The 17341-nt window shown below is 40.0% G+C and overlaps 1 protein-coding gene across 1 annotated transcript; it reads left to right on the top strand.

The window, feature by feature from the left end:
- Positions 1-9625: 9625 nt before the first annotated feature.
- Positions 9626-17076, top strand: ulk4 (unc-51 like kinase 4; the record flags this gene model as incomplete). Its single annotated transcript, XM_080740897.1, has 11 exons — positions 9626-9763; positions 10604-10703; positions 11639-11778; positions 12793-12985; positions 13180-13281; positions 13629-13712; positions 13947-14019; positions 14435-14548; positions 15715-15869; positions 16583-16646; positions 17019-17076. 11 exons carry the CDS (start codon positions 9626-9628, stop codon positions 17074-17076), a joined length of 1221 nt encoding a protein of 406 aa, XP_080597023.1.
- Positions 17077-17341: the final 265 nt, after the last annotated feature.

Here is a 17341-nt window from a genome sequence, read left to right as displayed (position 1 = left end):
CAGTATGACGACAGTCTGCCATTGCTGGTTCTGGGCCACTTTGCCGAAGGTCATGGGGACCATTATGTAAGCCTTGATGGACCAGTCACACACTTGATTCAAAGAGTCCAGGAAGCAGAGGAGAGCGCACCACTTCGATCTGTCCCTCACTCTGGCCCTAAGTCTAGCCCTCACTCTGGCCCTGACTCGGTCCCTTACTCTGGTCTGGCCCTAAATCTGGCCCTCACTCTCGCCGTAAGGCCCTCACTCTGGCCCTGACCCGGTACTTCACTCTGGCCCTAGGTCTGGACAGAATCGAAGTGGTGCGCTCTCTGAATCAAGTGTGTGACTGGTCCATCAAGGCTTACATAATGGTCCCCATGACCTTCGGCAGGGGTTGACATTACGGTCTAAGAGGTACTTGCCCGTCAGGCAAGTACAGGTCATGTTCTACTTGCCCAAAGGTCATGTACACTTGCCCAAAAAGTAAATTGTCCATTATAAAATGATAGGTAAGATTTTAATTACCACTCAATTTAACTCAATAACAATTTTGAATCATACCATAAATACCTCCAAATCCAAATACCTAGGTAGTTATGATTGCTATGGTTTCACACTTCGTCATTTTATATATTTTTGTATGGCCACGTTCAGGTGTTTAGAAAGATATCTTGTGTTGTGTTTATAGACGGTCGTGTCCCCTCTCAAATGAGCAATTGCCCGGTCGGGCAACCTGAAAGCAAACTTCACCTGCCCCAAAGTTTTATTTACCTGCCAGGGGCAGGTGGGCAAGCCTTAGTGTCAATGCCTGTTCGGCAAAGTGGCCCAGAACCAGCAATGGCAGACTGTCGTCATACTGACCACATGGGGATATTATCGATGTTGCATCAACACCCAGTGTCGATACAATCACAAACTGTATGTTGAACATTGTGGATGCTCTTTGTACAGCTAAATGATCCCCATATGTATTCATTTGCTGCATGTTTAGCAGATAGTTGCTCCATTCTTCATCAACAAAGTTGGCAGGGTGTGTAGCAACTCATAAATTAATAATGGCTTATAATGTAATAAAAACATGTAATAAAAACTCATAATGTAATAATCAGCTCATAATGTAATAAAAACCAAGCGCATAATGTAATAATTAAAATGTAATAAAAGCTCATAATGTAATAATCAGCTCATAATGTAATAAAAATACATTATTACATTATGAAGTTTTATTACATTATGAGCCTCCTATGTGGAGGTTCTTAATGTAACACATTATTACATTATTACATTATTGAAAAATCCATTATTACGTTATGCGCTCGTTTTTTTATTACATTATGAGCTGATTATTACATTATGAGTTTTTATTACATTTTTCTTATTACATTATGAGCCCTTATTACATTATGAGCCGTTATTACATTATGAGTTGCTACACCCTCAACAAACGTGCTCCCCTCTACCTCTCCGACCTCCTCCACCTTACGGCCAAGGGGGTCCTAGTGCATGGTCCCCAGGACAAAGCACTGAACCTGGAGTGACAGGGCCTTCTCAGTTGCTGCCCACTCCCTATGGAACTCTCACCCTAAAGGCTCTTTTCCACCGGCAGCGATAACGATGACGATAACGATTTAAAAAAGTGGGTTTTCAATTGAAGTGGATCGGCAGCATCCACCCAACACCGATAAAGACAACGATAGCCGACAACTACATAGTTAGGATCAACAACGATGTGGTTAAGATCACAGTGATATGGAACTGGGTCTCTGACAAACAGCTCGAGATGCGCTCTGAGCGAGCGGCTGTTAATTAGCGCCTCTTCACATTGATGTCCGATAACTTTATCGGACATCAATGTGAAGGCATAATTATCGCTGTGATATTTTATGGCTATCGTCATCGTTATCGCTGCCGGTGGAAAAGGGCCTTAACACACATCAGACTTGCCTTATAAATCTAATCTAATTCCCCTTTTTATCGTTCTAATTATTTTGATTGTTCTTTTGATTTGATAGAAAATGTAATTCTTTCTGTTAAGTAGCCTACTTTATAAATCTGATGTTTGTTTTATTATTAGTACAAAGCTTTAATAAGCTAACTTTTAATTGTATAATGGCCTTTTAAATGGTATTTTGTTTCTTTTGCAGTGCACCTTTTCCTAATGCTTTTAATGTTTTGTGTAAAGCCCTTTGAATGCCTATGTTGTTCGAATAAACTTGGCTTGCCTTCTGATCATGATTGATCAAAGTAAACACAAAGCATTTTATAGATGCATTTGATCTTTTATGTTCTGATAGTTCTGATAAAGGACTAACTAAGCCATAAAGTCAGGTAAAAAACCTCTTTGATATCAAAGCCAAGGGACTGATTAAATATAGCCTATATAAGATATATGGCTTTTGCATAATTTCCAGTCGTACATAATTTCCAAGAAAATGAAAGCTGATTAAATGAAAGAACTCGGATAATAATGATGTGGAACATCAGGTAATAATCAGCCCTGTGTTAAATAGAACATAAGATAATACAAACAGGTCAGGTCAACAATACATACACATTATACCAAGACTTTTTATCACAAAAGATTCACTAACTCACACCTAGCATGTGCGCGCGCGCGTGTGTGTGTGTGTGTGTGTGTGTGTGTGCGTGTGTGTGTGTGTGTGTGTGTGTGTGTGTGTGTGTGTGTGTGTGTGTGTGTGTGTGTGTGTGTGTGTGTGTGTGTGCGCGTGCATGCGTGCGTGCAGTAATAAAGATTTGGCAGCTGATGCTTTTTTCCCCCTCTGTTTAACTGTATGGCTGTATGTACAGTATGTCTGTCTGTCTGCCTGCCTATTTATTATTATTCACAGGTCTATTGATTAAAACAGTCTACATACTGGACATACATGTCAGGACTCTAAACAGATTTGCATGTTGTAGGTTTGATGCACAGTAAAGATGTAGCCTACAGTACCGGTACCATTTTTCCCTTCCAGATACCGATTCTGATACCCATAAACCTGCATATCGGTCGATACCGAGTACCAATCTGATAACCAGTGGTTCTCAAAGTGGGGTCCAGGGACCCTCAGGATGGACCTTTACAGGTCTGTAACTCAAGTGTACAAATGGATTTGTATTTGGTACACTTTCAGAGGGGTCCTTGAAATTAAAAGGTTTGAGAATCACTGATCTTTAGGAATACAAATTTAAAGATGTATATAACTTGCGATTGACAGGCTGACAGATGAGGTTAGAGGTGTGCCCTGGAAAGGAGAGGAATGACGGTTAGCCGCAGCAAGACTGAATATGTGTGTGGGCGTAGAGGTAAAGAAGGTGGACTTTAAGTAGTTAGGGTCAACATTCCAGAGCAATGGAGAGTGTGTAAAATAGGCGAAGAAACGAGTGCAAGCAGGTTGGAACGGGTGGAGAAAAATGTCAGGGGTGATAGGAAAGTATCAGCAAGAATGATGTTGAGGTTATCTCTGGGAGTAACAAGGATGGATAGGATCAGGATCAGGAACGAGTACATTAGATGGACAGCACATGTCAGATGTTATGGAGATAAAGCCAGAGGCAGACTGAGATGGTTTGGACATGTACAGAGGAAGGATAGTGAGTATATCGGTAGAAGGATGCTGAGGTTGTAACTTCCAGGCAGGAGGCCTAGACAAAGACCAAAGATTTGTGGATGTTGTGAGAGAGGACATGAAGTTAGTCGGTGTGAAAGAAAAGCAGGCAGAGGACAGGGTGAGATGATGGCAGATGATTCCCCCGAAGGGAACAGCCAAAAGGAAAAGACATGGACTGGCATACTCGCCGATACTGATACCAGCATTTTAGGCTTTATCGGCAGCTTTTCCGATGCTGGTATCAGTATCTGAACAACTCTACAGCACAGGCAGAAGCTGTTTGACTGTTGTTCAGTGAGAAACCCCCCTGCTCTGGCTCCATCCTTGCGTGAGAGCAGGGCCTTTCAGCGTGCCAAGTCACTTGAGCCATTAGGAAATTAACCCTATTGTTTTGCTCAGCCCCTGGTTGAATGAGTGTGAGCTTTCTTAACAGAGAACCTGAATCCTAATGAATAAACAGTGACAGTGTAGTAGGAAGTTTCTTTATGGCACTGGGGTATTTTTAAGTCTGTGTCTGTGGCTGAAAATCTGTTGTAAAGGTGAAAAGACATGGCCATCACACAGTTAAACATCACGAGACACAGGACTGGGACAAACTACAGAGCTGACCAGTACATTATTCAAGTTCAAATAGCTAGCTAGCCCACTGGCTTATATAGAAAAGAGATTCATGTGTGGAAGGACATAGAGATTTTACTTTTAATGTTTGACATCATTTAGGGTATTTTAAGTGTATCAGAAGCACATAAGAGATTGGCAGTAAATGGTAATCCCATCATGTGGCTTAGCCTATAGTGACAAGTTGTCAACAGCTTGACTTGTAACCGTTGCAACATTTGCTGACTAGGAGATTGTAGTCATCATTTAAAGAGTGAGAGGATTAATCCTCTCCCACTCAGGCAGTGACTGAAATCATAACCAATTTGGTTATAATCTTATCTCAGTCACACTCACATAGCTGCCTGAGTGGGTGCATATTTGCTATAATCCAATCAATACAACCTGCTTCTTACAATGAAAGCATATTAAATAGAAATGTGTCTGGTACAGGGTTCACTGCAGCCTAATAAAACTGTTCAATGAAAAATACACATTGCTGCAGTGCTGATTCTGAGTTGTCATGTATACTCCCAGAAACTGAGATGTCATCTTTGATTACTGAGGTTACTTCAGAGCATTCCCCTAAACCTTTTTGTGTCAGGAAACCCAAACTGATAAACCTATGACTTTGCTTCTTTCTGTCTGGCACAGCAATCCAAGAATAATTTCAATGTGTTCCAGAGCTAGGCCTACTGTTGCATGGTATAGAATAATATAGCTATTCATATTCATATGCTCTAATTGTATTTACTTGTAAATGTAATAACATATGGTGAAATTTAACTATCAATCAAGTCACTGGGGAGTGGGCTGGGGACCCCATCTGGAACGCCCCTCCCCCAAGGAGCCCTGGGGCAAGTGGGGGGGTCTCAGACCATGGAGGATGGATAATCCCCCAGACCCAGTGAGAACTAAAGATTCAAGAAGAGCAGATACTAGACATTTCCCATTACGAATACGAATTGCCCAAGGCATGGAGGCCAGGGTAAAGTTCAATCGAATTAGGCCATAAAAAATTAGAACAAACTAAAACACAAAGCTGAAGAAAATTAATTAATAGGCTACGGTCCATCATAACGTGAAATCGACAAGTGATGAGAGTCATCATCAACTGTCTGACAATAACAACAAACAAACAAACAAAGAAGAATAACTGTCTGTACAATATTATGATTGAAAACTGTAGGGATGCGCTTACCTGTCGTCGGGGGCTGGTGTATTTTATAAATAGGCTACATGAGAAAGTCCTGTGCTTGCAACGCAGGAGGCGAGATTCATTCACCGAAACATCCCCTCGTAAAAAACTAAAACTATTAAAACAAAACTAAAAATAAATAAAAAATACATACACACAATACAAATCCCGTTTGTAATATTTAATTTCCGTTGGTTCCACCCGTTATGTATAAAAGTATTTCTCTTTCACGTCCAAACTAAAAGAAAGGCATGCAAGTGAAAGTGAGTGCAGCAGTAGTGTGTGTGAGAGCGGTCAGACAACTTTAAAAGCTCTTCACCAGAGCAAAGCAAACCACCAATCAAATGTGATATCCGGTTACATTTCAAAATAAAATTCTACAAACGCACTCAAACGGCAGTGGTCGTGTCGTGTAAGTAACTCATTTAATTAAGTAGGCCTACTGCACTTAAGTACTTTTTGAGGTATTTGTACTTTACTTGAGTATTTCCGATTGCCATTACTTAGTTTTACTTCTACTAGGCCTACACTACATCTCAGAGGCAAATATTGTACTTTTACTCCATACATTTAGGCCCTATTTGGAAACATTACTCGTTACTTTGTATGTTGTTTATTTATTATTACAAAACATACTTTAACCACTTCAGCCCTATAATTTCGGCCCAATCAAATCAATATAAAATGTTTATTCTGAAGACAATATGAATGAACTTATTTGGTGAAGCGCCTCTCTGTCAAGTTGGTGGTTTGGTGCCTTCTTGTATCTAGGCAACGCAGGAATAACACATTTGTAGGTATTCCTCTACAAATAAATACAAAAGTAAACACACAATTCCCGGTCTGCTTTAATTTATATGTATGAGAGGTAGTTTTAATAAATTAATAAACAACTTAAATGTACTAAAACAATTACTTTTAGTAGGTTTTCCTTAAACTTTCCTTGAAATTCTTTGATGCCCCCTCCGTAGATCAAATGAAGTGGTCCAAACCACTTCCGGCAACTAACTGCGAACTGAAAGAAGAGTGGAACGGTTACTACATCAAAGCAACGGGCTGAAAACTGCAGATATATTGTAAGTTTTTATTAAGTGATATTCTGATGTTATGAGGTTATATAATAGGCTTGCAAGCAACGTATAACTGTGTAAGTAGGCCTACTCTTTTCCATCTACGAGAGAAAGTTTTTCATTGTTTCTAAAAAAAGAGTAGGCCTATAGCCTATCATTTATTAACATTCGGGGTCGGGGATACAATGGGTCAGTGACGTGACGCCCCAAAAAATGTGTTTTTAAAAAAACTTTAAATTGCAGGCATAAAAGTTATTTACTTTTGTTCTACTCACTCTCAACCTTATGGAAATACATTTTGTTTTTAGATATTTTATTGGAATCAGACTTTATTCAGCAGTTTGTTGTACTTGTGCCTAAAATCGTCATATGGTGTGACATGAAAATAATTGTTCATAAAATGAAAATGGAGTACATCTTTCTTAAGTTACTCACTTTATCAAAGTCCTTTATCATAACTAACCAGTGATCCACTATAGTTTTTTGAAAATTAATTATATCTGTATATTTTTTTCATAATCGACACTCTGTGTGAGGCCCATGTTCATGATCTTACAACATATTTTAAATGTATTCTGTCAAAACTTTCTCTAAAATTACACAAATATTTGTGACTCTTCCTGATAATATTCTCTATGTAATCCATAAACATTTTTTTGGTTTAATCATTAATAAAGGTATGATTTCTCACTATTTGGAATGTCACACCAAATGATTTAGTGTCACACCGTATGATCATATCTTCATGTGTCAAAGCAAACTGTGTTTTAACCTACCTATTAGTGAGTACTGAACTTTACTGATTGATTAAACAATTACCCAGGATAACATGGCCTTAATATTTCTGAACAGGATATTATTGTAGGGCTTTAACATGGGATAAGAAAGAATTGTAGTAGTAGATGGATGATGAGGATGTGCACAGGAATGCTACGCACACCTAAGTCTTCTGCCGGCCCACGGCAGAAGGATCCTAAAGGGACAATAAGGCGCATAGCCACACTTGGAGCCAAGGCATTGAAGGCAACATTTTATTAACACCAATTAGTGGAAACAGAACTCAGCATTCAGGTAAATTGCTTTTTTCCGAAGTCTCCTGAACTTGAACACAGCATTTTGTGTTGAACAAATGTAATTAGGAATCATGACATTACACCACATCTCCACTAGCTAAAGAGTGCTGGGTTGCGCAACTCTGAAAATAGCTGATCTACAAGCTCTCGCAGCACAACGTGTTGAGAGCTTGTAGATCAGCTATTTTCGCTAGTTTTGTCTCGGGTCCTACCTTAACACTGTCCACTGTCCAGTCCAGTGAGTCAAAGTACAAAAGTATTAGATCAGATTAGATTATACATTTAGACTGTATTGTACATCAGCCAGTCGTATTTGGTGAGGGTAGCAAACCGGCTGCCTTGTTGCGGTTCTGCTATGCCACAGACAACCTCCTGCTCTTCGTAGAAAATGCAGTCTCGCCCCTTTGGCTCCTCTCTCCTTGCTGGGTCATTGTTTAGTTTCTCCCTGTACTTTCTCGTTCTCTCAGCACTTGTCATTTTCCAGCTGACAAAAGAAAATGGAATGTATAGTTTAAGACAAAGAGAAAATATTGTTTAGATTGAAACAATATGTTAAGGTTTCTGTGAAGGGGTTTCTGCTCTGTCTGATGAATTTGAAGTATCACTGAATGAAGCTAAATTACATTTTATGTAAAAATGTTTAAAACAAATGTTTAAATGTACAAAAGAAACATGGAACTTTGTTATTTGTTGTTATATCTGTAGTTAAATACAGTATAAATCATATGGTGTGACAGTCAAGTCATATGGTGTGACAAGCAGACATGTCACACCATATGATTAAGTGTCACACCATATTACTGTTTTCTCCATTTAGGTTTACCTTGAGGCTACTATGTACACATTAGCATGCTAACAGCATGCTAGCTATAACAAAGCAGCCTAGATCTACATGGAAATATGACCAAAACTTCAAATAACTTAAGCTTTTTTTAAAGAAAAGGTGTCACACCAAAAGACATCCAGAATGGTGAGTTTGTCAACGTTTCAACAAGATGGCATTTCATGAAAATGTTAAAATCATAACTCACCTCAGACACCTGTCTTGCAGTTGTGCTGGGAGTGCTGAATAGCCTTACAGAAGAAGGACCTCTCTAGCCAATAGGTGTCCAAATAATTGCCTGTTTAATTTTTCCAAACTAGTGTCACACCAAATGATTTTGGGTTGGGGGACAAAATGTTTTTGATCAGAAATGACTGAAAACATTATGCTTTGACTTTGAAAAGATATAGGCTCAAAATAGACATTTTTTTTAGCCTAAATTCATTTTCAAATGATTTTTAGCAATTCTTTTTCTTAGTTTTATTCAAGTTCCCACTTTGAGAAACAAGGTCAGGACAGTCACACCATATGAGTTTTGCCATGTTTGGTTGAAGATTCTGAAGAAATGAGGAATGAAATGTTTTAATCTTGAGTAAGTTCACATAAAGCTTAATGTCCTGCACAATATTCAGAAGGTTTTTGACAAATATATTTTTTATTTATACATGTTTGACACCGAGGACAGCGAAAACGTTACGTCACGTCACCCACCCATACAATACAGTAGGCCTACACATTATTCACCAAAATAACAAAATAGTTTTGCAATATTCATGAAATCAATGTTTATTTGACATTTAGAATTGTTATCCACATAGGAAAAAAGGAAAAAAGATTATCTTGCACTACACTTACTTTACAATAAAAGTTATTATAAACTATATCTAATCTTAAACACTTTTAATAAAAGTCTGCTTGAGCATTCATGTAACTGGTGCCTGTGTGTTTGTCCAGGTGAGGTGGTTCTGGGGGTTATGTTAGTTATATTTATGTTGTTGTTTTTGTTGTTGTTGTTGTTGTTGTTGTTGTTGTTGTTGTTGCTGTTGCTGTTGTTATCATCATCATTATTATTACATCGATGTATTACATAGTAGTAGTATCAGTTGTAATATAATTTCTTGATATTTATTGTTTCACTGGGTCTCCAGTCTCTCCACAGGTTTTGCTTGGTACTCATATGTTGTAGCAATGTCTCTTCTCTTCTTGACATGTATGGCACACTGGCACAGTGATGCATTTTAAATGTCAACCCGTGTCCTTTATGGTAGTAGATGGAGAACTTTATTCTGTATGAGGAGCTGGGATCAGGCAGCAGGTCAGTGGTCTACAAAGGCAGAAGGAAAGGCAGCCTCAACTACGTTGCCATTGTCTGTGCTGACAAGAGCAAGAGACCTGAAATAACCAACCATGTAAGTCTGCTGGCCTTTGGAGTCAGATGGATCCCACCAGAGCCTTCTCTCCTCTCTCTCCTGTCTCTCTCGCCCTCTCTCCTACACTGTCTCCCTCTCAGCTGTCCAACTATCTGTCTCTCCCACAGTGTCTCCCCCTCAGCTGTCCAACTGTCTGTGTCCAATTCTTCACTGTCTTTCTTAATGTTTGTCTCTCCTACACTGTCTCCCTCTCAGCTTTCCTACTGTCTGTCTCTCCTCCAGTGTCTGTCTCTCAGCTTTCCTACTGGCTGTCTCAGTATAGAAGCATTATGCAAATTAGGTTGACTCATCACAACACTCCTCTAGTGCAGTGGTTCTCAACCTTTTCAGGCCGCGACCCCCAAAATAATCATATTTGAACTGGGGACCCCCCACACCCTGCACAAGCACTTGGAATACATTTAGTTTGACTCGATCTATATTCCATTCTGAAAATAGCCGATCTACATGGTCACAACGCCTCGCAACGCGAGGCGTTGTGAGCATGTAGATCTGCTATACAATTTCTGCCTCTAATATTTGACAATTTGACCAGTGTTTGACCAGAGGTACTAACAAGGTCTACAAAGTCCTTAAATTGTCACTTTAGAAATGTGTAGATACCCTGTATACACTTATACTGTATGTTGGTCTTTTTACTGCTGAGTGAGAAAACAATGTTAACATTTAGCTAAACATCTGGGGACCCCCAAAATAGTTTGAGGACCCCTCTGGGGGTCCCGACCCACAGTTTGAGAACCACTGCTCTAGTGCGTATAAAATAGGCCAGTGTTGTTGCGTGTTCAGCTGTCAGAGATACACTGTTTTGTCTTCTACCAGGTTCGTTTGAGCCATGATTTGAGTCATGGGAACATTGTGGCGTTCTATGAATGGTATGAAACCAGTAATCATCTGTGGGTGGTGACAGAACTCTGCACTGGTGAGTGACCTTCAATGACACCTGGTGAAGCTGAAGGAAATTAACAAAAATCATGTTGAAATGTATCTTAACTAGAGGGTCACGGCCCTTTGGGCCGCTCCCATCTAGTTAAAAAAAAAAAAAAAATGTGGCGGAACTATTGTGCCGTAGCGCACGTTTCCGGTCGGACATATTTGACCGCCGGACGCACTTCCGGTTTAGAACTCCGTGTGCCACGTGATCAGTCCTAGCCAATTGGAGTGCTGCATTTGGTCGTGTCTGACAAACTGACAAACAAAAACCGCTAGCTGCAGTTTCAAATTGTATATAGAGATAACGAGGGGTCAAGCACACTGAAGCAAGGAATATAGATAAAAAGCCTTTAATGACAAGCAGGGCTATTAAACAATAAAAGGCCACTGACGCCTTGAAATGTATCTCGATCAGAGATCTCTCTCAAGCACTGATACAGTATGTATGGGGACTTGCTAGGTGCTTGCAAGAATCTGCTAACAAACCTAAGCCCACAGCTTTAAACAGTTTATGTGACAGCCCCACTATGAAGGACTACCCCAAAGACTTCAGATTGGTCCTGCAATGCATATTGTTTTTGTAGCTCTAATTGTTTCCACCCTGAGACAGTGTGAGACACACTCAGTCTATACTAATGGATTGCATTTTTATAGCGCTTTCCTAAGCAAGTTGCAAACTCAAAGTTCTTTACAATGGTCCATTGATTTATACATTGGGTATATAGTCTTTAGAACCTGACTTGCGAGTCTATCATATCTCAGTAACAGAGAGCAGAGAAATTAAGAATAAGAAAGTTATGATTGTGTGTAGAGTTTGTACACCCAGAGGTGTTCAATTTATATTGTGCTCTGTCAATACCTTCTACCATTTCATTCACCTCCTTTTTTATTCCCTCCCTCTCATTCTGTCATACCCGTCTTCAGGCGGTTCTCTGGAGGGTGTAATTGGCCAGGATGGTTGTCTGTCTGAGGAAGTGGTGAAGGAGTTTGGGCGGGACTTAGTCAGAGGACTGAGGCACATCCACCAATCAGGAATCATCTTCTCCGAACTCACTCCTGCAAAGGTTGGAACGTAGATTTGTGGTCCAGTGTGTAGAGTGTTTGTTGGAGTGTCTTGACGTTTAGAGTGTTTCGGGAAGCCATCATGTTTCATTGAGAGATGGAATAAAAGTCTGATATGCGGATGTGAATCTAGATGTCATCATCTACATTTGTATGTAGCTGTGTTTCATTTCTGCAGTCAGACAAGGTACCTGTTGGACCAGCGGCCGCCTAGCGGTTGGAGGAGTAGATCTGTAGCTGGAACCTTGTCCAGATGGAAAAATGGGGGAATGGGAAAGAATAATATCCTTTCCCATTCCCCCATTTTTCCATTTTTCCATTATGTGAAATTCTTGCCTCCAGTCCATAGGACCCTGTTTTTACTGGGAAGCTCCCAGTGTATAGCATCAGATTGTGACTGTACAGTTGTGATTGGCTATAACTGTGAGAGTGTGTAACAAACTGTTACTGGTGTTAAGATCCCAAAGTGTCTAGGGGAAAATGGGAGTCAGTCAACGTACAGGATTGGTGAGGGAAACCACATTTACAATACATTTACCTTACCTAATATATAGTACATCTCAGAACAAAAAAGGTAGGGAATAAAGGTTATTTGATTCACAATCAAAGAATAAAATAAAATGAATGAACCAAGTTTATTTTTTAATATTATAAAAAAAAAAACTGTTCTTACTGTTGTCTCTCTAATTAACAAGGTAGCCTCACATACAAGTGTGCATTTATTATTTTGTTCTTTCACAAATATTCCAAAATAACGGTAATATCCAATATACAAGCTCACAACGTGTTGCAGTTTGACAACCACTGACTTAAGCATAAGACAGACAGTACAACAAGTACTAGTACGAGTAATGTGAAAATAATACATTTTCAATAATTTGGGAAAAGCGCACTGTATGAAAACACTATATTACCATCTATTTACCTACCAATCGACTCAGTCTGTTATTCCTGTTTAAATTAAGACTAAACATATGCAAGTGTAATATGGAAAACATTTTTCCTGTCTCCTGTAGATCTTGCTGGACGGACCCGGTGTTCTGAAGTTCAGTAACTTCTGTCAGTCCAAGGCAGAGGGGGAGACTCTGGAGGAGTTCTTTAGCTCACTGAACACCTCTGAGCAGAGTGGGGGTGGAGGAAGAGGAGGAAGAGGAGGGGGAGATGAAAAGAAGAACCCAGACATGAACGACAGGAGGAAAAGAATTCAAGGTCAGAAAGACTTCCTCTAATTTCGTTTTTTTTCTCTTCCCCTTATCATTTTATTAAGGCAAGTGATAATTTGTGGGAAGGGTAAATCTAACAATTTAACAACAATGATTGTTAACCTATAACTATAACCGTAATCGTGTCTGTGTGTGTACCGGTACGTGGGTTTATGCGTGTCTATGCGTGTGTGTTATCAGGTTGTCCACTCTATACGGCTCCAGAGGTGTTGAAAGGAGCAGAGACCAGCTGCAGCTCAGACCTGTGGGCTCTGGGCTGTATACTTTACTACATGTACACTGGTACATGTATAAAACACACACACACACACACACACACACACACACACACACACACACACACACACACACACACACACTTTCTGTGTCGGGCAGAAACCTTAATTTTTCAACTTTTTAATGTTTTAACGGATTGTGATGCGACGAGTCGCGAGCTTGTAGATCTTCTATTTAAAAACAATTGAAACATTTGGAACACAGGTTATTTTTTCCATTTCCAGAAAAGTAATGGTTTTGGACATAATGAGGTTTCCACCCAACAACAACTATATGCATATACCACACATCTTTAAGTACAGAATACAATAAACTACAATATACTGGACTAAAGCATAATTCTTCTCTTCCAGGGAAACCTCCTTTCTATTCAGACAGCTACACTGAACTGACCGACATGATTCTACACAAGGAACCACCAGCCGCTAGACAGACAGGTACGCACGCGCACGCACGCACGCACGCACGCACGCACACACACACACACACACACACACACACACACACACACACACACACACACACACACACACACACACACACAGGTGCCACAGTTCAAAGAATGTTCCTATGAAACCCTATAGTTGTTAACTGTAACTTAATATCCTGTTGAATAAAAATGTCTTATTAATCATTCTCATATTAAATATGAATGTGTCTGTCTGTTGAAGGATCGTCCAGTCCACCCAGTGAGGAGTTTCAGAGACTTCTAAAAGGCTTGCTCATCAAGGACCCTGAAAAGAGGTCAGTTTAAATATTATTATTATAATATAGTAATTAATATTACTATTACTACCAATACAAATGTACCAGTAAGAGTCCATTTGGTTTGATTGCTGTACACTGTCAGAGTTACAGACCTGTCCTGTACGGGTCAACGTCACAGTTTTGGTGGGTGGGGTGGATGGTAGAATTCACTGTTGTGTCTTAAGGAAGTGCCATGTCGCTTAATAACTCCAACCACTTTTTTTTTTTTTTTTACATGACCAGGTTTACTGACCACACCTATGGGTTAACTAACGACACGACTGGGCTTTCTAACTACAACTCTGTGTTAACCATTAACTATTGTACCAGAACGCTGGCTTACATCCTTAATTAGCTTGGAATTCACAGGCTGATGGCTTTTTAATAATGGCTCTTGTTGTCGTGCTTTAAGGATGGGATGGTCAGAGTTACTGACCCAGCCCTTCTGGACACAAATACTGGAGGAAGAGGATGAGGAAGAGGAGGGGGAAGGAAGTGACGTTTCAGACGACTCCATCAGCCCAGGGTGGGTCAGCAAATTCCTTTGTGTTGTGTTTTTATTGTGAGTTCCTCACAAGACTCACAAGTTTACTGCTGGAATGTACACAAATTATACCCAAAAGAATGGAAAGTCCCCACCGAGACATTATGTACACACACAACACAGAAGAACTGTGACTATAAACAGTGCACTCCTGAAAATGTAACTCTTATGGGAACAGCGATGCTCAGATCATTCCAGAAATCTCCCAGATGCTACAGTACATTAGACATTAAGCAGGCCTGTCCACTGAGGAACTTACTGTAACTTCTCAGCTTCTTTCTTGCTTTGTTTACAGAGACAGCTTGGCAGTGTCATGTCCTCTCGTACTACGGTATATATACTATGGACAGCCCTGTATTATGTCCATGTACTTTGATGCTAGTCCTGCGTTAACCACTGCATCTTTCGTTGTCACTGGCCAAAGTACTACAACAAAGGACATTCTGAAACCTCACACTGGGCAATAAAGTGCTACGTTTTATGTATTAGGCCTCTTTTCCTGCTATTGTTGGTCCTCAGCTACAACAACAAGGCTGGACTTTTGACTGGAGATGATGGCATCAGGCCAAGCCAGGCACTGCCAACTCCAACACACACAGGAGAATGTGCTCAGTCTTGATGTTCAGGAACACACATACACACACATTTGAACGAAAAAGGTCTAAATATGTTAGATGCTTCTGTTGCTTAGAATTGCACCACCAGTGAGTGCCATTGCATAAAACATATGGATCACAGCGTGACACAGAGCAGTAGACACACTACCTCAGCCCTACTGACACTAGACTACATGGGCTACTGACACCAAAGCTGCCCAGATGGACTGGCGTCCATTAATAGATGATATTAATGGATACCATGAAATTGTCAGCCGGCCTTAAATCATTAATTACCTATCAACTAGCAACTAGTGGACCAGGGGTTTGTGGCCCAAATGCCTGCCCAGTGATACCCAATCTTTATTTTTGTGCGGTGCTTGCAACTGGGGTTTAGTGCCTTGCTCATGTGCATACTGATGCTAGCTGTGGATGAAGTGAAGAGACCCAGAATTTTCCAGCGGACCTGGTGATTTGAACTGAATCGTGCCTCACAACTCCACGTCTCTTATCTATGTGCTGTGGTAACTAGCTGTGTGCTTTGTTTATCAGCTATCCCTACAGACAGCAAGAGGCCATTGAACCAGCCCCTCCAGAGAGAGAGACTGACAAAACATCCACATGCACACACAGAGGAGGAGACAGGACAAGGCCACGCGGGGCGGAGCAGAACTGCCACACCCTGTATCACAAGTCATTTACACTGGGTAATGCGTTAATGTACTGTACCAGTCTGTTACATACTTTGTCCTACATCTACCGGTATGTCCCGCATTAGTGCTGTACAGTGGTAGTCATAGAAGTAGATGCAATTATTTGCCATGCTTCCATCCTGTGTAAGTAGCTCTTGTATACCAAGACTCACCTCTTCTCAATTGAGAAATATCGTTCTCAATTGAAGTGGATGGGAGTGTCCACACTGGATGCTACCATCCACTACCATCCACTTCAATTGAGAAATATATTTTTTATCTTTATCTTTATCTTGTCCGGTGGGAATTACCCTTTAGAGTTTAGACTGATGACAGGTTCTTGGTTTACCTATGATCCTAAATTACTATTTCTATTCATGTGATGTATTACCTTGTGTTGTCCTTGCTTACTGTAAATCGCTCCGGATTAAGAGCGTCTGCTAAATGCCTAAATTGTAAATTGTAATTAGTACCAGTTCAACTGGGGTCGGTTGGGGGGATGTTAATTAGTGTAATCAGATGTAGTGTCTGACTGTAATGAAAACACCCACACTTACTTACTCAGACCTCCATGTGACATGATCAGACACCATTAAGCATGTTTGTGCAATGTGCTGTAGCTGTTGAAAGTGAATTCAATTAAGTAGTCATTCACTTGTAGGTGGAGAATATTATTGTTACAGTTCAAGAGGATTCAATTTGTGAATGAGTGATTTTGTGTCCTCCAGATAACGTGTCGGAGCTGAAACCGAAGCATGTGGATAAAGACAACACTGAAGCTTTCTTCCTGAGGTACAACAACATCTTATTACATGCACACAAACATTGTGCATTACATTTAGTTTGACTCGGTTCCACAGATAAATATTATGTAAATAGCTGAGCATGTAGATCCGCTATTTTAAAATGTTTTTCCTCTTTCTTCTTGTTATTTGACAATTTGGCCAATGTTTGACCAGTTTCTAGTATAGTTTGTTAATTAAGGGAAACACACACCGGGAGCGTCAATACATACACCCCCATTATTTTCAATGAACTAACCCACACAGGTGGCGTTAATATTTACTCTGACTGAACATTTATGAAAATCAATGCACTAAAAATAAAATGTGCCACTTTTCTGTAACCTACATTAGAGCTGGGTCTGTGTCTTATGTCCAACAGGTCTAATACATCTGGGAGAAAGAGCAACGGACCAGACAAGGATTCCAATAATTTTTGATAATTAGGTTGATATGAAGCTGCTCTTTTTATATTTGTGCCTATATTAAATATATTTTAATTAAACTGCTTTCTGGTTTGATTTTGTACCTCAGAATGATAAAATGTGCAATAATAAAGCTAAAGAGAAATACCCACCCTTGGACAATACCGTTTGTATTCAGTTTTAAATTACCTGGCGGTCTAGCTGCCGTCAGTAATATTTTTGTAAAAATAGCTCCCTGAAAATATCTCTTGACTCTGACTCTTGACTCAGAAAGAGGACA

The sequence above is a fragment of the Nannobrachium achirus genome (assembly GCF_963921795.1).
Source record: "Nannobrachium achirus genome assembly, chromosome: 2".
Classification (NCBI taxonomy): Eukaryota; Metazoa; Chordata; class Actinopteri; order Myctophiformes; family Myctophidae; genus Nannobrachium; species Nannobrachium achirus.
This window is presented reverse-complemented; position numbering and strand designations above follow the sequence as displayed.